General features: G+C 39.3%; 1 protein-coding gene across 1 annotated transcript; it reads right to left on the bottom strand.

Annotated features, from left to right (window-relative positions):
* Nucleotides 1-487: 487 nt before the first annotated feature.
* On the bottom strand, nt 488-25,614 carry LOC102038345 (oncostatin-M-specific receptor subunit beta). The gene is made up of 18 exons (XM_031061137.1): nt 25,552-25,614; nt 25,042-25,138; nt 20,749-20,906; nt 19,072-19,231; nt 17,269-17,541; nt 16,553-16,679; nt 15,131-15,288; nt 13,017-13,153; nt 11,593-11,746; nt 10,995-11,071; nt 10,362-10,584; nt 9,640-9,822; nt 8,350-8,451; nt 7,735-7,914; nt 5,919-6,083; nt 4,656-4,734; nt 4,302-4,374; nt 488-3,326 (listed from the first exon to the last, which is right to left on the bottom strand). The coding sequence occupies exons 2-18, from the start codon at nt 25,112-25,114 to the stop codon at nt 2,871-2,873; spliced, it is 2,778 nt and encodes a 925-aa protein (XP_030916997.1). The 5' UTR covers nt 25,115-25,138; nt 25,552-25,614; the 3' UTR covers nt 488-2,870.

Here is a 25,614-nt window from a genome sequence, read left to right as displayed (position 1 = left end):
ATTCATATTTGCAAGCTACTAGTTAACTAGAACAATCAGAAGCTTCCCAAATAAAATTTTTTGGCCAAAAAAAAGTTTTTACATTAATGCTTTATAAGACAGAGACTCTTTAATAGTTCACACACCATTTTTATTTTAAAAATTTAACATACTGAGAATGACGTTTAATTATGTGATGGTTTAAGTATTAGCATTTCAACAACAGCTGTGAATGTTGCATTATGAACAAAAAAAATTAGAGGATTGCAGTTCTGAACTCATTCAACCATTAATGCAAGACAGATGTTTTAATATATAAAAATGATACACACTTCTCCACATATGCCAAAATACTTCTCTAATCTTCAGTTCTGGTGCCCAGACTGTGCCCTTTGGCACAGAGGCATTATCCTTCCTGGAATCCTCCATTTGTGTACATTTTATGCACAGGAGGTTTCACAAAGCGGGAAAGAGGAGCCCGCTTCTCCTTCCCTCACCCAGTGACCTGGAATGTGGTCAAGTGTGTCACTGTGTCCAGATAATGGAATTTCATCAGAGCAGGAGGATCTCCCTGGGAACAGCCAGGGCATTGAGAGGTGAGACCTCAGCCAGGCCCGTGTGTCTCACCCCACCATCAGGAAGGCACAACTGGTGGAACCCACAAACCCCTTCATTCACCTCCTGCATGGAATTGCTGCAGCCAGGCCTCAGTGACAGCAGCTTTTTCACAGCTGGGAGTTGTGCCAGGTTGCAGCTGTCCCCCTGGCAGGAAGAACTGCAGCAATGTCAAAATTTAAAATGCTTTGTACGCTGATTTCTTTGACTGACATCTGTATCTGAATTCCTCAGTACATACTTGATTAGAATACCTTTTCAACATTTTAGAATAAATACACCTTCTTCTGAAACGTACAGCTCAGAAGTTTTATATTGGTTGTGACAAAGCAGCTCCCTTATGTTTACTCGCCTTTTTTCCAGCAGTAAAGCTTTTAAGCTACACAAGTACATACAGTGTGATGAAGCATTCTGGAGAAGCAAATGTTCCAAGCTGTAAAGATACTGTGGTATCAAGCTTTCACATGCATTGCTACTCAAAGAAGAGGCTAAGATAAAGGGAGGAAGTTTCCCTGGGATGTATCTGACAAATCAGCCTTCTCCCTTACCCTCCCTGTTCTCTTGCCCTTCAGCAGAATGTGCCCGGCTGTGTTTCCTTACTTGGCTGCTGGAGGCTGGAAGGAAGGACCATGCTGAAAGCTCTTCTCTACCTCTCAGGCCTGTGAGCCACCTGCACCTGTGCACAGCACACAGACGGGCATGGCAGGGTGTGGCCTGAATGCTTCCAACCACGTCTGCCCATCCCTGTGTCTGTATCTTTGTACCTCTCCTTTTTCTTCTCCCTCTGCAGGCAGTGCTTGTGTCAGCCCACAGGCTGTGCAAGGCCTTACTGCTTTTCCTGTTGCAGCACAGTTTGTGACATTACAACAATATCTGTAAGCAACAGTATAAAAACTAGATATCGTTCAGTTTCAGAATTCACTAGGTCTGCAGCTGGTTTGGTTTCTAGGAGTGTGATTCGCTAGTTAAACACAGGGAAGGCAAGTAACTGCATTTTAGCAAATAAGCTGAACATCAAATTGTCAGACACCCTTCATTTGTTTCACCTTTGAAAGTTGCTTATGCTGTGCTCGTAAGTTGAAACCATCCCTTTGTGACGAATTCCAAACAGCATAAGGGGGTAAAACCAAAGGGTTCCTTTTGCACTGAGGTAAATCTGACAAGCTGCAATTCCAACTCTGCTGCTTCATTACAAATTTCCTGAAATCAAAATGAAAGGCCAAATTCACTGCTGTCTACTGTAGGAATTCTGAGTGTTACAATAAGTATTTTTTGGTTTTGTTTTTTTAACAAATATGAAATTAGTGTTGGGAGATCTACATGCATGCAGTCTGAATATGATGTCCTTCACAAACAGGATTCATACACCAGCCATGTCTGGTTGTTTGGCTGGTTGGGGCTTGCTATGGAAGCCAAATGCCAAAAGTTTAGCTCATGTGCACCAGCAAAGACCTTGCCATGTGGTACCACCTCTGTCCTTCTGGAAAATTAACTCCTTTCCAGCTAACTCCCTACATCTCTTCAATGTATAGTTGAGACGATTTTAAAGGGTCTTTAGGCAGAGAAGGCAGAAGTATGAGGAGCCCCAGTTACAAGAAATGAAAGCGAGGGTCTTCCATAAGAAAATCTGTTTTCTGTGCTCTTTCACACATCAAGTGTAGTTGGGACACAGGTGAAGTAAAAGGATGATTACTGGATTTGGGTGCCCTGGGCAGCACTCCTGGGGAAGTCAAAATTCCTTCAAATCTTCTAGGAATGAGCCACAATGTGCAGGTAAGGCTTCTACAATGATTCCTTACAGCGTTGGAGAGACAGAAAATACAACCCAGCCCCCAAAATGCTCCATGCCCAGCAGTATCCATTCACTGGGACTGCCAGAGTACACAGAACACTGCAAGAGAAATACACTCCTTGAGCAGCACAACCTTCCCCCTTGTTTCATTTGCTCCTCTGCTTTATGAATAGTTTAATCTCTGATGCAGTTCTCTGCATCAGCCTGTGACAGATTGCTGTGATGTAACGTGCTGCATAACACAAGCCACAAACCAGCCTATAAATCTCATCTAATGCCCGTAAGTTGTAATGGAACCACAACACAGACGATTCCTGTGCAAATCAGTACTCAAAACTGGTCCAGGAACAACAGCTTTGCCGTTATTAATGAAAGTCAGGCATCTGGGCTTGTGAGAGCCCTAATCACAAGAAGCTGTAGCTTTATAAATTCTCATTTGTAGTGTGTGGCCAAACACCGGATGGACTCTCTGGAGGACACAACATCAAAGCCTCCCCCCCAGCCAGCATGCATCTGTTTGAGAGATGTATTTCAGACTGTTCTTTCTCTCACCTGTTTCTCTGGTGATGGAGGCTGCATCCTCATGAAAAATATCTATGTAGCATTGTGGCTGGTACAGCACCACTGCCTGGTTTGTCTTGCCAGCTTCAAGTGTCTCCGGTATTTGGTAGGGATCAGATTCAGCCTCAAGTGGAGAAGAATAAGCAAAATTCTCAAAACAGGTATGAGTCTGAGGTGTAGCTGTGGGTGGAAAGTCTCTTGCTACATTTTCACTAGAGTAAATCCATGAAGAATTGTGACCATCAGTGTTACCTTCAGTTGGTGTTGAAGATACTGGGCTCCAGGTAACAGGATGCAATTTATGAGCTTCAGCATTACTGTCCATGGCTAGCATGTCAGGAAGGCAGTCATTTATCTTCAGCACTTTCTCAGAATCAATCTGCAAGAGAATCATTAAACAAAAAAATTACTCAATGAAAGAAGCCCAGAGTCAAAAAAAGAGAGTGATCACTTTAAGGAATTCTAATATTCCTACACAGTGTTTTTTAGTTTGGCCTTTTCAAATAAATTAATTTGACGGAAAACCCACATAGAGGATGCTCCATGGAAGCTGTATTTTATGTAAAATTTATCAGATTATTTATTTAAGTAAACTCACGATGACTGTATTTGAGGAAGGAACCACAACCCTCTACTCCAAAGACTTTGCCAGGTATTAGATGTGTGCTGGCTGTAGTTTGAGGCAGAAGCAACTGGAAGACAGCAGCAGTGGCTGTCAGGTGTACTTCACTCCTTGCTCTCGTGCTGCTGTTCAGCGAACACCAGCAGCTCCATCTGTGCCTGGGCAAAGGCTTTGGAGCCCCCTGCACTCAGCACAGAAGCAGCTGCTCCTAGTTCAAAAGGGCTACAGAAGAAGCTGAAGGCCTTTTGCCAATCCTGTTCTCCCAGCCAGGCCTGGCAGTGCCTGGCAGAACCCCCTGCATCCTCCCAGGGCCACTGCACAGCCCTGCAGTGTCCTCCCGAGGGCACTGGGGCAGACACAGCCCGAGGCTGCAGGGAAGCCCAGGTTCCTCTGGGCTGCTAAGTTCAGACAGTGCAGGAGTTTGAACAGTAACAGGGGAGGAATCACCTGCTGATCAAAAGACTTCGTTTATCCTCCAGTTGTGCATTTTCTTTTTGCAGTAACAGACTGCAATATAAGTTGATCATTGCAGAGTCACATGAATGTCAAAAGGAGTTTTTCACTAAACGCTAATATTGAACTCTGTTAATTTGTGTTTAATGATTAAATGTAGTAAACACAAAAACTGACAAGAAGTTAATTTTTAAATGCAACAACACAAGAATAATTTATTTTTACATCTCCTAAGCAAAAAATAGACAAATTAAAAACCCCAGATTTTCAGTGATTTACCTTAAACTCTTTGAATGACAGCACTTTGCTCTTGTTAGGACTAGGTATTACAGGACAGCACCACTCCTTCACCCTGGAAATAAGAGACCAAAGCAAATGACATTTTTATTCTCCTAGAAAAGCATACTCTACCAGCTGAAGCCACCCACAGATGTGTACAGGCACAGCAGCAGATGACCAGTGTCTCAGAAACACCACAAGCCAAGTACTTTCAACACACACACAATCAGACAGCCAAAGGAAGAAATTAATGAGGCCTTGCAATGGGCTGGAAGCAACAAGCTGCAGCAGTGGTTTGTGAATTACGCTAGTAATATTCTCTTGTCTACAACAGAAACACGCATTACAACTTACCACTTCATCTTCCAGTGGCAAATAGCTGCTACAAGGGTTGGAACTATCACTAGCAGGAATATAAAGTACAGCATGTTTGCTGTGGAAGAAAAATACTTTAAAATTTTGGTTTTAACTTCTCACATGTAAATTCAATTCAGCTTGAGTTTCTGGAGAAAAAATAACATCAGGTCTGTGTGGGATGCCTACCACAAACTCAGCAGTAAAACTGTGTGGTCCATGGCTGCAAGGTAGCTTGGCTGGAATTTCTGGGATAACTCTGTAAGCCTTTACACCTTGACTCCCTTTACCAGAATGGAATTATAACTAGATTTCTTTTTATTTGCCCTCATATTGGCACCTTAGCTGTAAGAGTAATTTCCAAAAATAAGGCAATGATAACCTCACTTAAGTACTGTTTCAGGTTTTCTCCCAGACCTGCAAAGAAGACAGATTTTTACTCTGAGACATGAACAACATCTGTACTTCCATTTTGGACTGACTATAGCAAGAAAAACACTACACAAGTGTTCAAGTTTCCTAGGATTTATGCTGATTCAGGGATCTCAGTATATCCTTCTAGCTGGAAAACAGCCTCGGGCTATGCTGTTCACAAACAGCTGAGGCTGCCCTTCCCCTTCATCTCCAAACCTAACAAGTTTTTCAAAACCAGGCATCTCTAGTCTGAATCCTAAGTTTCACAACCATGCTGACTGGTATTTTCAAGGGAAAAAGTTATGGGCAAGTGATTTCCTCTTCTGCTTTTCTGATCAAATCTGCCCAGTGAGCAAACTACTGTGCCAACAACCCTTCTGTACTGACTTAAGAAGGAGTGAACTTGGCAACAGATTTAAAGACTGATGAGAGTAAAAATCAACATGAGAAGTTCAAGAGTCCATACAGGGATTATCTGCTTGCACACAAGCGTGTAGGTTTTTCCCTATATTAGAAAAACAGTTAAATCTAAAGACAATTCTTCACTGAGTTCTAACAAACAGGACTCACTTGGCATGCAAATGTGCATATATTGAGCTATTTCCCAGAAGGATATAAGACTTAAATAAAGATGTAAATTAGGTTCATTCTAAAATTTAGAAAAAATCCTTTCTACTTAGAAGTATCAAAATACCATGTTGGTATGCTCGTATCATTTCTCAGTTGGATTCTTTCTTAAGTGAATGTTGCATTGAATTAAATGTTTTCCCTTAAGAAAGGAAGATTATTACAGCATTTTAAATCATCCCATCCTTCTGCTAGGGGATATTATTCACAGCCAGTACTCACAGTTATATGGTGTATCTATGTATCTAAAGTTAACAATGGGAGTCTCTCCTCCACCTGTAAATGCTTTAACCACAATTTTGTATTTTGTGTTTGGCATCAGGTGTTTCACAGTGTATCTCTTTTCTTCTGGGTTTTCAATTGTGTATTTACATAGCTCCGATTCATCTAAAAGAAAACAGATCAGATAGAATCACTGGATCACAGAATGTTCTGCATTAGAAGGGACTCTAAGGATCACCTACTTCCATCTCCTCTTCCATGGACAGGGACACCTTCCACTAGACCAGGTTATTCAGCCCCATCCAGCCTGGCCTTCAACACTTCCAGACATCCACAGCTTCTCTGGGCAACCTGTTCCCCAGCCTCACCACCCTCACAGTAAATCTTCTGATAGCTAATCTAAACCTACACTCTCAGTTTAAAACCACTACCACTTGTCCCATCAGTACAGGCCCTGGTAAGAAGTCTCTCTCCATCTTTTTTATAAGCCCCCTGTTAGGTACTGGAAGGCTGCAATAAGTTGTCCACAAAATATTACAAAACCAGTTAAGTGAAATAACAAAACACTTGCAATCCGCCTTCTTTGTAATCTGCAGGCGTTTCTCCGGGAAGGATGATGCATCCTGACTCACTGCCACTGGCTGGACTCACATCCCTTCTCACTGGACTGGCGACAGCATTGCCCTCCTCTGGCAGACACTTAACAACTTGCTGTCGAAGACTGAAACTTGTTTATTTTAATTTCTTTTTCCTTGAGCATTGTACCAGAATGATTTGAGTTTTGCCATTTCTTTTTTTTACCAGAATTCTTTAGCCCTTAAGCTTATGTCAATTTCTTTGAAGATAATCAAAAGCAAGAAACCTCTGCCTGAAAAAAGAGCTCTTTTGCCTCTCTACTGTGCAACTCCCAAACCCCAGGGAGAAAAGGGTTCGCTTATTTCTGCTGTTTTCAGTCACACCTCTTGTCTGCTAGCAGAACTAGTGAAGCAGAAAATCTTTGATTTAAACTTTTTAAAGCGTAACTGGGATTACTTACAGAATTATGGTACTTATATGGTTAGCTCAGTTCTGACAAGAACTGCTACATAAGCCTCCCTCAGCTCAAACTACTTTTCACCCTGGCACTAGTCTAATCAGCACAACACAGGACATGACCCAAGCAGAAGAAGAGGCATGGAAAAAAAAATAAAATTCTTTTAATGTGTTGGAAGCATCTGAAAGTTATAATGGAGCCACGCCATCTGGAGCAGTTTTGCAGGTGGAACAGAAAGGTCTGAGACAAATTTGTGGCTCTGAGCCACTTCACAGCTCAGTTCTGCTGAAGGAACTCCACTGTAGAGTACACACACAAATACCTTCACTAAAAAAGAATTTACATGGGCAATTTATACAGCGCTCCAATTTTCAAGGAAATAAATTGTATCCCATGTGTTTCTAAAACAGCCCAAATCCTAGTAAGACTAACATGCCCATGACTTCTATCCCAGTAGACCACAAACAGATGTTTTTCAACATTCATCCAGAATTCACATCACAAGAGGCAGAACTCCTCCTATAGTACCAAAGTCTTTTCTGGAGCTAAAAGACATCATGGACAACAGGATGTGGGCTGTAAATCACTATAAAGCCAGGAATCACTTCTGCCTACCAGCACTTCAAGCACAGAGAGGAACCAAAAGCAACAAGTGTTGAAATCTAGAGACAGCTGAATGAGCCAGCCAGACTGCCTAATGTGAACTTTCTAAGATGCTGCAATATCAACAAGTCTTCCACCTGTATCAATGGCACAACCTTTTGTAGCAGAGAGCTCTGTTACCTGAAAGAATGTGCTTTTTTGATCCTTTCAAATTGCAGTTCCCTTGTATAGGTGACACATAAACATGGTAGCCTCTTACAAAACCAGTCTCTGACTCATTTGTGAGATAAGAATCCCAAGACAGTGTTACGGAATTGTAAGTCAGATCAACTTTTCTCACAATAGGGTCAAGACGAGGAGCTGGAAGAAAGAAAATTCGAGTTAAACTTGCAATTATTCTACAAGACCATTTTCTCTTATCATTTGAAAAATCCACACTCCCATGTGGTGTTTATGTTTACATCTCTCTTGTATTTAAAAGCTGAACAAAGCCAAAGTCCTCTGCAAAAATGTCAGCTTCACAGAGCCTTCATGCATCCACCTAATACATGAAGCAATAACTGATAACCACAGCTTTGTTCAGCTTTTAAACACGGGCTCTACCTGGTCACTGCACTAGCCAAATATCCTCCATGTAGGTCCTCTATGTTAACATAAAATGTTTAAATGCCTCACTAAAGATACAGCAAGAACACAAAACCTCCAATTTTATCTAGCTGTAGGAGGAGGCAATTATTCTATTTGTGACAAATCAATTTAGCAAATGCACAAGCCCCAAATATGTTGCCAACTTACGCAGCTCCTTAAGATAACCAATCTTCTTTTCCAGTAAGGAGGCTCTATTAGCCACGGATCCATAGATGTGGAATTTGTATCTCACCCCCGGCACAAAAGCAGCTAGAAAACAGTTGAACAAAAATAGGCTATGGTTTGTCTTTCAATGTTACTTTTCTTTAATTGCTTCCTACAGAGGTCAATAACCTACTAGACACCTTCTCTGAGTGCTATTGTGCTATTAAAGCAACTGAAGGAGACAGAGGGCAAGCCAATTCTTGGCGTGCATCATGTGAATTAAACACATTTATTCTGCCTGCAAGAGAGAATTGGGAGAGAAGTTTATATTTTTTTCCCATGCAGTATTCAAGGTGACTGAACAATAAACTCCAAGTGCACCAAAAAGAAAGATAATTTCATTTACATTTCTGGCACAGGCAAAGGTTGTGTTTTGAAATATACGATGCACACATATACCAGGCATCAGTATTCCTTGTTCTACTCACTGACATCTACTCCCATTCACATTAAGCAATAACAAACCACTGAAGAATTTGACAATACTCTTCCCTTGTGTTACCACAGTCCCCTTCATTACATGCAGGTTTCTGTACATTTGTGTGAATTGATGTGCAGTTCCTTTATTGCAAATTTATGTGTGTTCAATCAAATTTTGTTCAAACGAGTTTCATTCCAAAGAGAGCTCTCAGCTTGAGAGACACCAGGAAAGCTAAATTCTTGCAGCTGTGGAAGCGTATCAGAGAAACTTTCACACAGACAGAAAGGATTTAGGTCTACTGGCCACACAGGATAAAAAACATGCAACTGATCCTCTAAGCAAGGACTGGTGCTCAGACACATCATTTGTGGCACACTGACAGCACCGAACCTCTCACTACACCATGGGTTTAAACTGCCTGAGTCTGAACTCCTGATCCATGTTACAGCTAGGATAGAGCTCCCTTCTGCATCTCTCTTGCTAGATTATTTTCAATAACCTTCATTAACCTCACCATCCTCTTTCAAGATGCTGCTATAAGCCACTCAGAAGAGGTTTTGTCTAAAATACTGTGTTGTCTTTTCTAACATAGTATTCTGCCTTCCAAGGCTTAATGGTGCTGGTAAATTTGTGGTGTATAATTATTTTGGTAGAAAAAACATGATGTCAAATGCCTTTGAAGAACTACACCTGCACAGCACGAAATTCAATATTCAAAATATTAAAAAAATTATTTGTTTCCTAAATGCAATTAATGCCCACAACTTGAAGGACCGCTGCATAGTCAGAAATAATCTTTGTTTGGCTTTCACCTGAGCTGATCACAGCACTGGAAATGTTGGGTCCAAATCTCTTCCACTGCAAATCACAAGGCTGCAACCTGGGAAAGCTACACCAATCAATAATGTAACTGTCATATATACTTCTGGGCTCCCAGGACAGAAAAATGCCATCATCTGTACCATTAACCTGTCCTTCCTTAAGCTCTTCAGTGCCTAGGAATGAACAAAACAGAAGCTTTTATTATTGTCCTGAATGACACTTCAGACTCATAAATGAAGATCAGTACAGTTCCTATACTAACCAGTTGAAAACAACAATTAAACAGTTGCATTCCTTTGCTAAATGACATATGGGCTCCTTCACATGCTGAAAGCTGACAGCTCAGAAACCATCCAGCAATTGTTACTACATATTCACAAAAAAACATGAGCTGCAGAAACCTGGAGTCAGAGAGTCACAAGAGGCTAATCATGCTAGCACTGGCAGCACTGTCAAGGCACTCACTGCAGGTCTCAGGCCCCAGTTTTAGGCTAAAGGTATTTTGCTCTGTGGAGACATTTCTCTGCATTTAAGCTTAATAAACATACAGCTGCCACCCTGTAAGAAAACATACAATCATAATTTTCAGACAGCAGAGGTGTGAGTTTAGAGGTAAGATTAATTTGTTGCCCAAGATGATAAATTATGTCTTCATTCAAAACAGGTAGAAACAAAAGTCTAGAAATATAATTATAACTGAAAATACTCCTACTGTTATCTGTAGCTCTAGAGATGATCAATATTGAAGGAAGTGAAAAATTAACATTGTTCTTTGCCATGACACTGATTCTGTAGGAATGGTTATCAATGAAAATCCTTGTGCTATTGTAGACTGAAGAAAAGGAGACACTTTCAGGCTGGGAGCCATCTTCTATTTTTTCCCAGGTTACTTCATATAAAATAATTTTTCCATTTGCTTGAAAACTTGGTGTTTGCTGAGAAAAAAAGTTATGGAGGAAGACAACAATAACTTAGTAAATTTTGCTGAAAAATTATGAGAGGATAATTCAGAATTTTAAATAACTAACAGGATGTGTTATTTCTGTAAGAATATAAAGATTTGTTTCCACACATTCATACATACTGGTCGAAAAGGAAATGCAGAAGCCTTGGTTATGGGATCTGTCTTGTTCTAATACTTAGAAAAACAGAATTGTACGTCTGAAATTCCAGGACAGCACACCATCATAGCTACCTGTGTTCTGAGACATTTTATATACAATCTGTTTTTGATTTGTAAAAGACATTTTCATAGTGAATTGCTATCAGCTGCACACAAATCACGGGAGAAATTCCCAATCCCTTTATGAAGGGCTTTGTTTTTATTCCTGTAGGGATGTCTCACCTTCCAGAACAAGGTCACATTTCGTCCCCCAAGAACTGGTGTAATTTCTCTCCATATGTCCAGTTTCCCTGATGGAGCTGCAATAAATATAGCAAAACAATAAAATGAGGATGGTCTCCTGTGGAAAGGATAGGCAGTTTAACTGCTTCGTCCCATTTTAAGAAATTCCACTCACAAGACCTTCTTTTTCCCATCACTCCCAGGTCTTGCCCAAAAACTATCCTTTAACATCATTTTCCCTTTATTCCTTTTTCTGAATTAAAGTCGGCTTGATTTCCCTAGAAAATCTTTGCAGTCACCAGACTCTTGTTCCCACCTCTGCACCATTCCTCCAGGCCTCACAGGACACTGTAACTCAGCCTGTCCATCTTCCCAGTCAACTGGATTTCCCACTGCCTGCACTGCAGGGAATTTCTGAGATTAGCAGGTAGCTGAAAATTACTTAAGAAGTCATCTTGGAGTTCGCTTAGCGTGTTTCTTTTATGCATGCAACAGGCCTCTGCTTCAGCTACACAGTGAAGAGTAACAACAAACAGCAAAGAGAGGTGGCAAGCAAGGAACATCCCTCAAACTCTGTTTCTCAACAGGATGGACATACTTCCTTCCTTTGTTCTGGTGGTCAGGGGTTGGCTCCACTCACTCCACCTCCAGAAGTGCCTGGCCGCCCCGCAGCGCACCCTGGCCGTGTACTCCGTGTGCGGCTGCAGCCCGCGCACCGTGACGCGCCGTGAGTCCGGCACGGAGCTGTTGTGCTGCAAAACACAAAGACACAACAGGCACAGCTAGCAGCATCCTCAGCAAGATGCTCTTCTCTGCAAAAACAGCTCCTCCTCTAGACCCTGCAAGAGCCAGTTAAGCATCACTGGGGAAAGACAGTAATGGAACAACAATCAAAAACAGGCAAGTAATGCATAAGATCAAAACAGTGGGAGATTCAAACAGAGGGCTGGAAGCCACCTCTGTATAACTGTCTGAGTCACTCAGAACCCTCCACATGAGTACTTTTTACATCCAGGAGGGAATTTACTGAAATCTTGGCCTCATAGAGTCTCAGGCTATTACCTCATATAAAAGTAGGATGCTGTTCCAGATCTGTGCAGAGCAATCTACAGCCACCTTCTCCCTTCCATGTCTTTTTCTTAGCCTTTACCTCACTCTCTCCTAAGAGACAGAGTGAGTTCTGGTGAGAGTCAAAAAGCCAGCATGCTTTTAAGCCTCTCCTCAAAACTCTCCCCTCCAATGGCCAACTGCAGTGGTCATTTGATCTGACAGCTACCATCAGGAGAGAACACAGCTTGACTGTGATCTGTGCCTTTTTGACTGTGATCTGCACTGTGCCTTTCTAATGCACTAGAGGCAAGCTGTCTTCTAAGAAAACAGCTACAGAGAGGTGACAGTAAACAGACAAAGAGTCCATCAAGATCACCATTTGTGAAAGAGGTGGAAAAAGATAAGGAATCTAGTCAAATAATCTTCAAGAAGATTGAAGAGAAAGGGAAGAAAAACTGTTCTGGGATTCCATCACTAGAAACCAGATCCTACCATCAACTACAGTCAACAGCACACAGAAAAAGCTTGGACTGATACAAAAGAAACCTTCAACGCTGCTCTGGTGAATGTGAAATAGCATGAGCAACAAAAACAAATCAAGACTACCAGTAGCTAATACATATATATATTATATTATACAACTTTACAATTATTAGGCCCTTCAGTACTTTCACTAACTTCAACAAATCTCAGAACCCATTCCGCAGAGCACTGAGCCACATAGTCAGACCAGTCACACATGTACTTCTGCCAGGGTACAGGCAGTGCTTGGAGTGTGAATTACAGCCAATAGTGGCTGCCCACATGGACGGCATAATCAGTGTAGAGCTTGGGAAGCAAACAAATCCAGAAAACAGACATATCAACACACTCACAAGGCTTACAGCGTATTTGTATTGCTGGGGAATGATTTTTTAATCACATCAGAAAGATCTTCACTATGTTTTTGTTTAGGAAATTCAGGTTTCATACCAGTTCTACTTTGCCATCAGGGTGGACCACTTCAGTCTGACAAAAGAGTTCAATTTCAGTGTTTTTGTAATTCCAGTGTAATGTCATTTCTGTATCTGTGCAATCTTCCCAAACCTGGAAAGGTGCAGTGGGATACACTGCCAGTGGAAAATCTGAGTTAGCTCAGGCAAAACATAAAATACATGCAATAGTATATTAAGATATTTTAGCTGAGTAGTAAAAGCAAATAAAAAATACAGATTTTTTTTCTTCTAATTTAGAAGAAAACACATATAAATCGTAAAATTTCATTTCAGAATGTTAATGTAAGTAAATGTTACACAAGGTTTAAAAATCCCCTTGTACTGACTTAGAAATGTTTTAAAACATCATGGACAAAAGGAAGGGAGACATTTACTGCAAAGCATTAAAATCCTCTACTTCAGGGCCTGACAGAAGCTCCTGATGTAATATGGTAACATTTGACACATTTCTACACCCCACAATTGAGCCTCTTCAACAGAAATTTTATTCACAATTCTAACACTGACTCCTGTCAGTAGTTACACTCACTTAAACAGTGCCAGTGCTACATCTTCCATAAGATTCCTGAGATCCTTTACTGCTGTGTAAGTGTATTCAGCAAGTGAAGTAAATCTCAAACTCTCCCATATTATCAGCATAATAGTGCGGAATGCAATGCAATGTGAGGGTATGGCAATGCATGTGAGGGGTATGCTTACACCCTTGGCCATTTATCCTAAAACTTCACAAATTACATAATTACACTAGTCCATGAAATACAATTTGAGGACTTTCACAATCAAAAGAGTTTGCATTTGATATAGAAGGTCCAAACTAACACATGCAAAATTGGAAGCAATTACACTTTCCTTTACTTACTGTCACCCTTTAAGGAAGGAAAATTCTAATGTAAATATTTGCAGGATCAGGGAAAACATGAAGGATTTTACAGGAATCACTATTTAAAACTCATCATACATATTATACATAATTTCTTTAACTTGCAACTATCACTAGGACTGGAAAAAGAATATTGTAATAAATTTTAATGTACTTAGCACATTGAATGTAAACTATTCTAGCCTGACTTCCCATGAAAACTGAGTTTATGACATTGTGTTGTCTCCCTAAAATCTGTCAAGTTTATTCCTCTACTTTCTCGACCTGTTTCTTCCACTTCCAAACAATCAGATAATCAAATTTTAGAATTGTCATGCCTCTCTGGGACAAATCTAACACAGACATTTATCATAAGCTCCTTCACATAAAAAAGCATGGCTTGCAAAACTGTCAGCAATGCCTCTGAGGAAGGAAGCAGTGCCAGGGTGCAGCAGTTACACCAGCAGCCCTCTAGGCCACTGTCCTGTCAGCTTCCGAGCTGCATGAAGCACATGATGCCTCCTGCTTCTTCAAACAGGTAAGGCAGCCCCAGGACCTGGGGAACACTGAAGAGGACTCAAGGAGAACTGGAAATACTGCTGGAGACTGAAGAAACACCCAGTTGTTTCGAGGCAAGAGTAGGAAGGAACTTATGGGACCCAGAGCACACTGAGATAAAGGACACAACTACTAGGGAGCAAGGAACCACAGCCATTAGATACTTCTCAGAATAACATGGGTTTTGTCACCAATAAACCTCTCTTCCGCCCTTACAGTAGCACAGTGGAGGTTACTGTCCCATATTAGGACCAAGAGCAGATTAGGACCATCACTTTTTTCCCAGAAATAACTCTTACACATGTATCACATCTCGTATCATGCCAATTCCCAAGTAACCTACACATATATTTTGCTTAAACTCCCCATTTTATATGCTTGCATCATTTTCTTTCTCTTCGATTAACCAGCTTCAGCAAAGCAGCAGATTTCAAAACATTAAAAGGTCATTTCAATAACCAAATCTGACCTTTGGAGTAAAGCTTTCTACTGTTTATACAACTTCCCAGAGATGAAACTGAAGAGAGAGCAAGTAACCGTAGCACAGGGACAGAGTAATTAAACTGTTAAGATAAAAATCAAGGACTTCCACACTTTAAACCGGGGCACAGAAGTATCAAGCTCATAAGGAGCAACAAAAAGTCTTAACAAAGGCACAGAAAAAAACCCCTTACTTCTGTGTTTTACATCAAAAACATCAGTGGCACTTTTCTTTCCCAGTGGGTTTTCCACAGTCAGTGTGACATTCCAGATCCACTGCTGGCCTATATCCCAAGAGCATGAGCACTGCTTAGGACAACTTGCTTTGCACAGAGCCATTTTCTGGGATGACCTATCAAAGAAAGTGAGAGGTTGGAGGCAGGGCAAAGAAAGATGCTGTCCATAATATACAATCAACATAGATCTTGGAAGTTTCTGATGTCAACTAGAATACAGCATCATAAAAAATAAAGCTGAGGGGTCTTATATAAGAAGCCACCTACTTCTTTACCTTAGTTTGATGTATGATGAATACAAATACTCTTAAAAGAAAGTTTCCTTTGAAATCCAGGTTTGTCTTTTTAAGATACAGCTACATTGCTTTTAAAAATTTCCTTATGCATAGTCCAAATCAGAGACTTATTTGCGAAGACTTAAATAATTTACATCTTTACCATCAAGCTTTTAAATGAAGTTGTAATTTCAACTGCATCTTGAAGTGCATCTTCTTCCATTTTTAAACCAGAATGCTGCCTACAGCATCGCAGTATCTTAATGGAAGTGAGTGATGCAGAGAATAGGAAGGTATGTGCAATGCGGTCCTATTTTGATGAAAGTTTGAGATCTTTTGATGAAAGTTTGTTGTGGTTATGACCTGTCCTGTTTTATGAGTTACCCTTTCTCTGCAGGCCTTGCTGTAAAGCCCCTGTCCTAATGTAAGGGCCCTGTTTGATATGCCACAGCTGTGTAGCCTTGACTCAGGCTGCTAAGTAAGAGCTTTCAGAAAGTCTGCAGATTTTTTTTAAACAAGCCAGTTGAAACTACAGAAATTATAGACACAAGAAGGACATTTGAGATTGGATTGTCAGTGGCTCAAGGACTCAAGAAGGATAACACCAACACGTAAAGCTCTAAAATCCTAAAGCAAAACAACTAGGGAGGTTAATCAGGCAGAGTCAGAATTAGTGTCAATGGATCATGAGCACACTAATACTCAGCCTACCCGCTGATGAGATCCTAGTTATCTGTTTGTTGTATGTGCTATGCAATAATTATGTTATACTTTTAAGTTATCTACATCCTGAATTGAGGGTGTCTTCATACCAACTGAACAATATCCAAACATATTAACTAAAAGAATGGTTAGAATAAGCTTTATTAGGCAGAACTTGATCTAAAGGACTGCCAACTTTGTTATAGTTAGTCTGATTCAGAGCAGTTTATAGTTAGTCTGATTCAGAGCAGTTCTGCACTGCTCAAGCTTTGTCAAATAAGTGATCAGCGAGGTGGAAAAAGGCAAGCAGCTAATTACATGGACAAATCCACAGATTCTAAGGGAAAGAAGGAAAAGTAACTCGCACAGCACAGATCAGAATTAATATAACAATGAGACTTACGTTTTAGACAAGGTGTATTGTGGTGAATTCTTTCCATAGAGATAGGTCTCTTCTTTCCTCCAAGTACATGTTACTCTTTTCATGTCTTGGGTTTGGCAGGAAAAGTCTTTAGGTGTATCAGGTGGTTCTTGTCAGAGGAAATAATCAAAAAAAACAACAACATCATGGCAGTCAAAGCAAAACTCATCAACCTTTCTAATACATTAACAAGCTAGAAATAATGGTTAATACAAAGTCTGGTTTACTATAGATGTTATTACTGAAATTACACTTATTCAACAGCCTGCTGCAGAGATGGTCAGGATAACACCAGGAGTCAACAGGAATCAACACTTTTACACTCCATAATCTTTTTTTAATACTCATTCATTCATGTATTCAATCTGTATTCTTTTCTATCTTTAAAAATTGCTATTTGCCTTCAAAAAGGAGGCTGTGCTGAGTTTTTACCACACACACACAAACAATGAAGCTGAACTCCTAAATGGGTGGGTGTATTTATGAATCAACCACCTGTCATAAGGTTAATTAAGTTAATGCTATTCTTTTCTGCCTCCTCTATATAAGTTTACAGATCTCTAGTCAGATGGAGTTCAGCCAGACATGACAAGAGCATGACAACTTACAGCAAGCTTTTTTCCCCGTCCATTTTTTCTACAATCATTCTTGAGTTAATAACAAGAGGAAAATAAAACTGTAACAATGTATTTACTTACTACCCACAAAGAAAGCTGCTTCATGAGACCCCTTATCCTCATCATAGCAGTAGACATGAATGTTAGACCCTTTGTCATGTGACAGATTTCCCACAGTAAGAAGTCTGACTTGATTCTTTGTGCGCTTGACAACATCAACAGTTGGGTATACAGAGAATTCTTTAATGGTTTGACTTTTCCCTCCAATGCAGCAAAGAGTGATATTAGAGCCTTCTGCTAAAATTTTTTCTTTCGGAAAGATTTGTGGCCCACTTCTGTTTGAAGTGTCCAGGCCTGCAAATTAAAAAAAAAAAAAAAAAAATTGAAATCTGGTCACAGCAGCAGCCTTCAGCCAGAGCACAAAACTAAGCATTTATACAAGAAATTGCTAATGTTTTATTATCCATTCAGACTTTTATTTAGTATTCTTCTGAATACAGAGATTAATTTCACATGTAATAATACCTTTCTCTTAAACTCATAAACATGTAATGTCCAACAAATTACCTAAGAGACTAGATCTGTTTTACTGCTTTTCACTTAAGAGAAAAACAAAAGTGTTCTGTCAAGAGTTCTCTTTACAAAAGAACATCACCTCCTGCTTATATACACAGGCTGTTGCTTATATCCAAACCACTTGCTCTTGAAGACTTGTAACAGGGGGTTACAAACACATCATCTGATGGTTTGATGCTCATGCAGAGCACAGCTAAGAGGAACCAACATAGACTGAATCAAACCAAGGGGATAATCAACTTGGAATGAGACTCCCATAGCTTTCCATGTTGGACTTGCTGGATGGGAAAGTTAATGGAATTTAAGTGACTCAGCTTTTTACACGTATTGCACAGTAAAATCTACTCTCAAGAATCTCATCCAAAAACCTGATGACATCTAGAGTTTCTATCTTTCACAGAGCTCTAAATCAGGTCTGTAATGTGGGATCAGTTTGTGACCAGGAAATAGTATTTTTGAGCCGCATCCACTTGCAATTGAAAAAAATAAAATCTCCAAGATTGAGGAGGTTGTGGGATAAAAAAGTCTTGCATCTTACTGCCCATTATATAACAGCAGGGAAATGAGTGCCACAATACAAATATGAACACCTGTGATGCCTCTTCTGTTGGAGACATGATGTCTCCAATATTTAAAAACACTTGCTGCTCTAAATGAGTGTTTCATTATAAAATCAATATAGGCATTTTTTGTAAAGTAGTTACATATGTTGTTTAAAGAAGATTCTCTGGAAACAAAACTGCTCTAGTAAGACATGGTAATCCAAAAAAAAAAGATAAATTTTGTGATGTCATTAATTACATTATTGGTTTACTTCCTGTTTATTCTCATATAATTCACAACACATTCCTTCCAAGTGAAATAAAGAGCTGACTTGCTCATTTCTCTCTGCTTCTGTAATACCAGTTCAAGCTATGAAGCCCAGACAAAAGCCACACATTCATCAGATCATGCAGCCCCTATCTCTGTGCTACTCCTCCTTTCCCTGAGTCTAGGCCAGGGATGTGCCTATCCAAGATCCCATGTCACTTCATCTACTACATTGTTTTAATGTGTGAGTAAAAGAAAAGCTCTAAAACTTTTGGTCTACTAGCTTAGGAAGATAGTCTGCAAATTATAGCAATGCCTGAAGCACTTCTATTATTGCTGGCAAAATATAAGGAGCTGGTTAGTGCTTAGAGAAAATGGATTCTTGACGCGACGCCATCTCTCCTGAACTGTCCTCCATGGTTACATTCACTGGTGAATTACAAACTAACTTTATACTTGAAAAAAACCCCCAATATTACAAAGTCTTGTTTTGCTTACCTGGGAGAGTCTCCCACAAACTCCATTGACTCCAGATTTTTGATGTTTCGGCCTTGCTCCTGACCCTCACAGAATGTGACATACACTCCAAAGGTATGTTTGAATCCCATGTCCAATGAAGAGGCTTTCCCAATTTATCAAGTGTGACATTTTGAAACTCCTACAAACAAAAAGCAGTAAGGGAAAGTACTGAAAACACAGCAACATGAAGATTTGGAAATACAATCAAAAGCAGTGGGAATGTTCAAAGAAGAAAAATGCTTTTGAAAAAGAATGTCTGAAACTCTACTAGCTACATGTGGTCTCACACTAAGTAACTAGTCAACTAATCAACTGCTTACAGATCTGTGCTAGCAGCAGTGGAGTGACTGATGTGCTGACATATTTAGGAGTGAGACCCTGCTTCTCATGACATGGATTTGCTCTCAGAGACTCTCTGTAGGTTATTTGTGTCCGCTATTACATAAGATGCTGCCTACAAATGCATCCTAATGCTCTGGATTACATATCCCTGTGGTGGAATCACCATCCCTAGAGTGATTTAAAAGATGTGCAGATTCAGCCTTTAGAGATGTGGTTTAGTGTGGACTTGGTAAGGCCGGGTTAAAAGCTGGACTCAATGACCTCATAGAGTTTTTCAAACCTATGACATTCTATCAGTCTACATGTTTTAGCAGAATGATAGATTCTCAGCATTCTCACCATATAGATCTGTGCTACTAGTATGACTTGTGCCAAAGCCCTGACTCACACTGAGCAGTAGAGAACATCTCTCCAGTACTGCTTTCCATTGGCAACACCTGTACTTCCATATTACCACTGCTCTGAGAAAAACTCTGCCATCAGGTCAAAATTTAATTTCTCAGTTGTAGCCCTGAGGAATGTCACCACTTGCTCCTAGAAATTATACAGGCTGTCCACACTTTGGTATGAACAGACTCATAGAGCTTCTTTATTGGTACACACGCTTCAGAAAAACACAGAAGCAAATATATTCCTGTATGGTAGTGACATCCAAAGTAGCTTGTCATGTTTATTACAAATAACAGAACAGACTACATTCCTAGATTTGAAACACTTTTACTTCCTTCCAACAAGTTAATAAGAATTTGGTGAAAGACACTTCAAAAAACCCAAAACTTAAGTTTGTAGCTATTATGGCCCCAGTTACTGACTTCAGGGTTAGATCTACTCATTGGGCTAAAAATCCTATCCAGCATATCAAAGTGGTAAAAATCTTCAGAACTGCATAGAGCTCATTTGTAGTGAAGATGTGGTTCTCCAAATTCAGAGACAAAACACCACCAGCTAGGGTGATCGAAGTAAGCTGTGATTTATAACAATGCCTATTTTATTTCATTGATCCCTGATTTCAGAAAAATAAGCCTTTGTCCGTTTTATGTACTTTCTGACAAATAGCAACTCTAAATGAGCTAGTGCAGCTTTTCAGTTTAACTAAGTTCTAAATTTTCTTTGGAGACTGTTCCCGTACAGAAGTCACAAGAAAAAAAACATCCAGAACAGGCCTAAGCCTATTATTTGGGTGATCTCCTCTTCACAAAATGTTGCTTGTTTAGATGCTAAGGAAAACTATCAGGAGAGGCACTTTACAAAGAGACATGACTACATCTTCCATCATTGTAAATGACTATACACTTCCTTCCTAAGTACACTTACTGTCCACACAACTTCATTGGTTCGACGGACTTGTATCTCAAAAGATATTGCCAGCTCAGCATCATGCACTGGCTTGACAACATCCCATTCCACCAGCAGCCGCTGAAGATCCAAATCCTTGGAAACATTAAGGTATGTTACTGGAAACACATCAGATTCTAGGAGAAGAAAAAGGGCACAAAAATATTACTGTCTAGCTAAGTTACAAAGCAGATCTGAAAAAAGAGTGGTTACAGATAAATTAAGTTCCACACCAGATGGTTCTGAAAGAAAAAAATGAAAGTGATCAGAACCTATGATGATGATGACAAAAAAAAGATACTTCTTCTTCTTAAGGCTAAAATGCAGCAGGCTAAAATGCAGCAGGCTAAAATGAGTTTCCTGAATCTATTCAATAGCTCTCCACCATGATAATTCGTATGCTGTTTGATTTCTTTATGCTGTCAATTTACTAGCTGTTTTATGGGAATACATCTTATGAAGAGGAACAACATAATCTATCATTAGGGGCATAAACTCTGGGCTGGATTGATCTCTGACTCAATACAAACTAAAGGAGTTCATGCAAAACTTGTTATTTTAACAGAATAGGATAAGGGTTTCCCTCCAGTAGCTGGCTTAGATCATAGCCTTGTATTAAGTGCATTCCTAATTGTTCTACACAGAGCTTAGGTCACGGCCATGGATTCTTCTACTGGAATTAGACACTTAGTTCTAATGGAACTTGTACATTTCTCTCAGTCTGGATTTAATTCCAGACCATGACATGATAAAACAAAGTTTAGAAGTCAGACTGAAGTCCCTTTTGGTGTTGGGAAATAAAAGGCCCTGCAAGATTGTTCTGTGGAAAACTACCAATAACCCTATAAGTGGTTCCTCTTTTTAGATTATTCCTTTGTGACCCCTCCCTAAAAGCCCTAACTGTTGGAAGAGATTAAATATAGCACTCACTGATTTGTCATTTCTCTACTTCCTGAAAACTAAACAAACATAAACCCCCTAAATTTGATCTGGTTGTTAATGAAGCCAGGGAGCTGAAACGACTGAATAACCAAGCTTTTTCTTTTGCTACAGATGCTTTCCAAGGCGCTTCTGCTTGTAACAGAAGGATAAGGTCAGAATGTTTACTCTAACCAAGACACAGACAGCCAGAATCATCAGGGACACGATGGATTGAGTGACCTCAGCAGGCCCCTTTCACAAAACTGCCACCTCCACACCTGTCTCCCAGAGACATTTCACCCCTTGAACTACCTGAAACTTCCACCATGTATCACTAGCAAAAACACAAGCATTCAGGAGATTTAGACTGAGAATCTACAGGTTGATAGATGCTTCTGGTAGCCAGCATGTATCCAAATTATTCTGCATTTTGTCCTCGAGTATCTGCATTACCCTAACCTCTGTGCAATAGTTTTTTGACACAGGGATTTTTACATTAGGATAAGGGAATAGCAGTAGTTATAACAATCTCTGGTCAATCAAAGGAAGCAAATAAAACTTTTTAAGCATATTTTTTTATTATGAGAAGACAGACACTGACATAACTCTCTTGTTTATATAAGCCCAGAGTATAATTAAAGAATAAATGGAGAAAAGAAAGTACAAAGTTATTAAAAACTGCTGGAAGAAAGGATTCTCTTTTAGCAAATCATCCAAAAAGTCTGTTGGGATATTTTTAACCTACTCCATTTTCAAGGGTACTAAAAGTCAGAGCAAAATGAAAACCATATGCTTTCCATCTAGAGAAAGCATCTTCAGATAAGCTTGGAGAAGAAATCAAGTTTAACTATTCAAAAACATGGTCATAGAACCAGGACTGTGGTATCTTCAAGTGTTTTGGAGAAAGAAATTTATGCAACACACCTTCTATAAAGTCTCACTGTTAATACATAATTGCCAGGAAATGATTAACGAGTAAATTTATGTGAAAGCAGAATTGACAGCCTTAGTGTCTCTGCAAGGTAAGTGCAAAATGTTTCAAATGCAGAAATAAAATTTCCTTTTTGGCTATGGTAATGACACGGTCCATCAAACGTATATCTGCTGCTTCACAGCTGCCTTTGAAAAACAATGGGCATCAATTTTATACAGCCATAAGGAAACCCAGTACCTATGACAATTACTGTCTGAAACTGAATAAACAAGGTGGAAGTCTTGGGTGTAAATTTCACTGAATGATGACAAAGCATCAATTTTAGGTTTTACCAGAAAAAATAAATATTTTTATTATCTTCACTGCCAACAAGTAACTAGGCAAGGAGCCAGAACAACCAAAACAACACAGTGATTCATAAACTAAACTGTGGAAGTGGAGTATCACTTCATTTTGGGAAGATAGGACAAAACACACTTCATTTTCCCACATTTTTCAGACTTATACCATCAAACAAGATAAACACTGTTAAAATCCAACTTATGCTTAAGAACTGACTGTAATGTTGCTTGTCTCCAGTATTCTGGTCAACCCTACTTGTACATTTATCATCCATTTACCTGAAGCACCATGTACCAAACTTCTTGGGGGATCTTATTTCACACACACAAGCTGATCTAGAACTCAGGGCCTTGTTGTTGTCTATTGTTTTTTCTGTCTCCACTTCTGAAGCAACAGAGGAAGAAAGGAACTGGGGGAAGGAAAGGACCCTGCTAGTCTCTCAATGAAATTCAATGGCACAAACCCCTTTCTTCTTCAGGATACACCATTAAAAGAAACTTCTGCATATCTTCTGAATTTCCCTATCCTCTTTCTGCTTTTTTTCCTAGCAAAATCTAATTGCAAATGTCACTATTATGCCTATTGCATTGATGATGAGCCTGCATCTCTTCTCTGCATCTGTTTCTTTTTGTCCAAATGAAAATACCATCCCTTTTCTTCCCATAAAGAATACTTCCACCTGCCACACTTAATTAGCTTGATAAAAGAACTGCTAAGGTCTTACTAGCTTCTGTTTTTTCTCCATCTGTACAAGTGTCGCTCCACTAACTCTCTTCAGGTAGACAACATATCACTTCATACTCCACACTAATTTTTTTCTTCAAAATCTGGCCTAAGACAGTCTAGATCATCAGATGGAGCTTATACACAGTACTAAAAAACAGAAGAAACAATATAGTTAAGGATATATCCAAAATGTTGATGATCACAAACTTACAATGTAGGTATTAAAGAATTTTGTAGTGTAGTTTTAACATGTGGAAGTATTTTGCAGCATTTACAGTTACAATATTATCTCCTAGCAAAATTAAGTGATCAAGGCATCTTAAGACTTGTTTTAACTTGCAAGCTAACTCAAGACTATGTGAATAGTTATGATTAATAACAGACAACAATTAACAATAATTTTATTCCTGAAAAATTGCATGTGAAAACAAGTGACCAAGTTCCTGTAATGAAGTAACTGTTTGGACTTGCCTGCATTACAAAGTTTTGCCATTCTAGGAGCCCTAGTAATACATCTCAAAACTGAGACTTGGTGAGTGGTGAATTTCAAGGCTCAAGAGACAAAATGTCTGAAAGAGATATATTACCACTTCGGTACGATAATGAATATATTTTTAAAACCCAAACATCCCTCTTCCTTCTTCACCAACTTAAAAAAAGACAATAAAATTTCCATAATGCAGTCTAGAGCCTAGGTAAGGTCTGCCTTCTTAGTGGTGGTCACAGAAAGGTGAAAAGGTGAAAATTAAGAATTTTCTTTTTTCTTTTAATGGACACACACCCAAATGTTATTGCTAGCAGCAAGTACACAAGAAGAATTTTTTATCTTAAAACACACAGCCTTTTGAAAAGTTATCATGATATTCAAGTTTTCCCCCTTCAAATATGCATATTTTCTTTTTGTATTTGTATTGGATAAGTATGCAAAGCATAAAAAATAAAAATCTGGTCCTGGAATCTTGTGGCATAATCAGAAAAGAGCCAACAGAAATGCTAAAGTTTTCAGAGATGAGACAAAAAAAGAAAGGAAAGAAACAGAAAACCACAGAAGTTGTTAAAGAGGAAATAAATTAATTGAAGATGACAGTACAGATCATAGGAGAAAGAGGAGGAGAAATTAAATAAATACACTTTGGCTTCACATCATTGCGAGTTGTTGATTCAACAGGTAATTTTGCATAACAGGGTTACAAAAGGTAATAATGAAAGTTGCTCCATTATCCTACCAAAGAGAATAATTTGATTAAAAGTGTGGCATGTTGCTTGATCAGAGATTTACAAATCAGCAAGCTGAAAGCTTCAGTTGCTGTAGATTGCTTTCAAATAAAATCAAACATTCAGACACTTACCTTGCTGTGAGTATGCAGTGTGGCACGTCCTCAGAGGGAGCAGTACTGCCAGAATCATGAAGTGATTCATCATCTGTCTACCTTTTCCTGCATAAACCTTAACAGCAAAGAAAACGTTTTTATTTATTTGTTTCTTTCAGAAGAAATGCAACATGCCAAACAATAGTCCAGATAATATTACTATATTTAAGAATGAATAAATAAAAACCCAATCACACAGACTCCAGGAAGCTTAAGAGAAATTCAGGAAGAATGCACAAAGAATGATAAGGAATGAAAAAAGTATACCTCTTGTTTTTCAGACCTGGTTACAGAAACGTAGCATTATACTCAGAAAGTTCAATTGAGTCTAAACAAATAAATCACACAATATCTTTAAAGTTTTTTATCCACTTACTTCAAATAAATATGAAGTAGAAGTTTGTCCTAATGTATTTTGGCTTTCTTCCTGCACAAGTAAGAAGATATCCATCCTAACAAGGGGAAAAGAGTATTAAAGGTGCAAAATACCTTGTGATTTCTGCCCCACCGACAGCCTGACTGATGAATCCAGCAGACTCCTCTGTCAGCACC

The sequence above is a fragment of the Geospiza fortis genome, unplaced genomic scaffold (genome assembly GCF_000277835.1).
Source record: "Geospiza fortis unplaced genomic scaffold, GeoFor_1.0 scaffold163, whole genome shotgun sequence".
Lineage (NCBI taxonomy): Eukaryota > Metazoa > Chordata > Aves > Passeriformes > Thraupidae > Geospiza > Geospiza fortis.
This window is presented reverse-complemented; position numbering and strand designations above follow the sequence as displayed.

What these genes read in the sequence shown, in the direction of transcription:
- LOC102038345 (XM_031061137.1), bottom strand. Translation starts at nt 25,114, where the DNA reads ATGATGAATCACTTCATGATTCTGGCAGTACTGCTCCCTCTGAGGACG. An exon ending in AGCAGCTTTCTTTGTGGGTA is followed by an intron (nt 16,680 to 17,268) that starts GTAAGTAAATAC and finishes TCCTCTGACAAG; the next exon opens with AACCACCTGATACACCTAAA. An exon ending in TGGTTATCTTAAGGAGCTGC is followed by an intron (nt 7,915 to 8,349) that starts GTAAGTTGGCAA and finishes TCTTTCTTCCAG; the next exon opens with CTCCTCGTCTTGACCCTATT.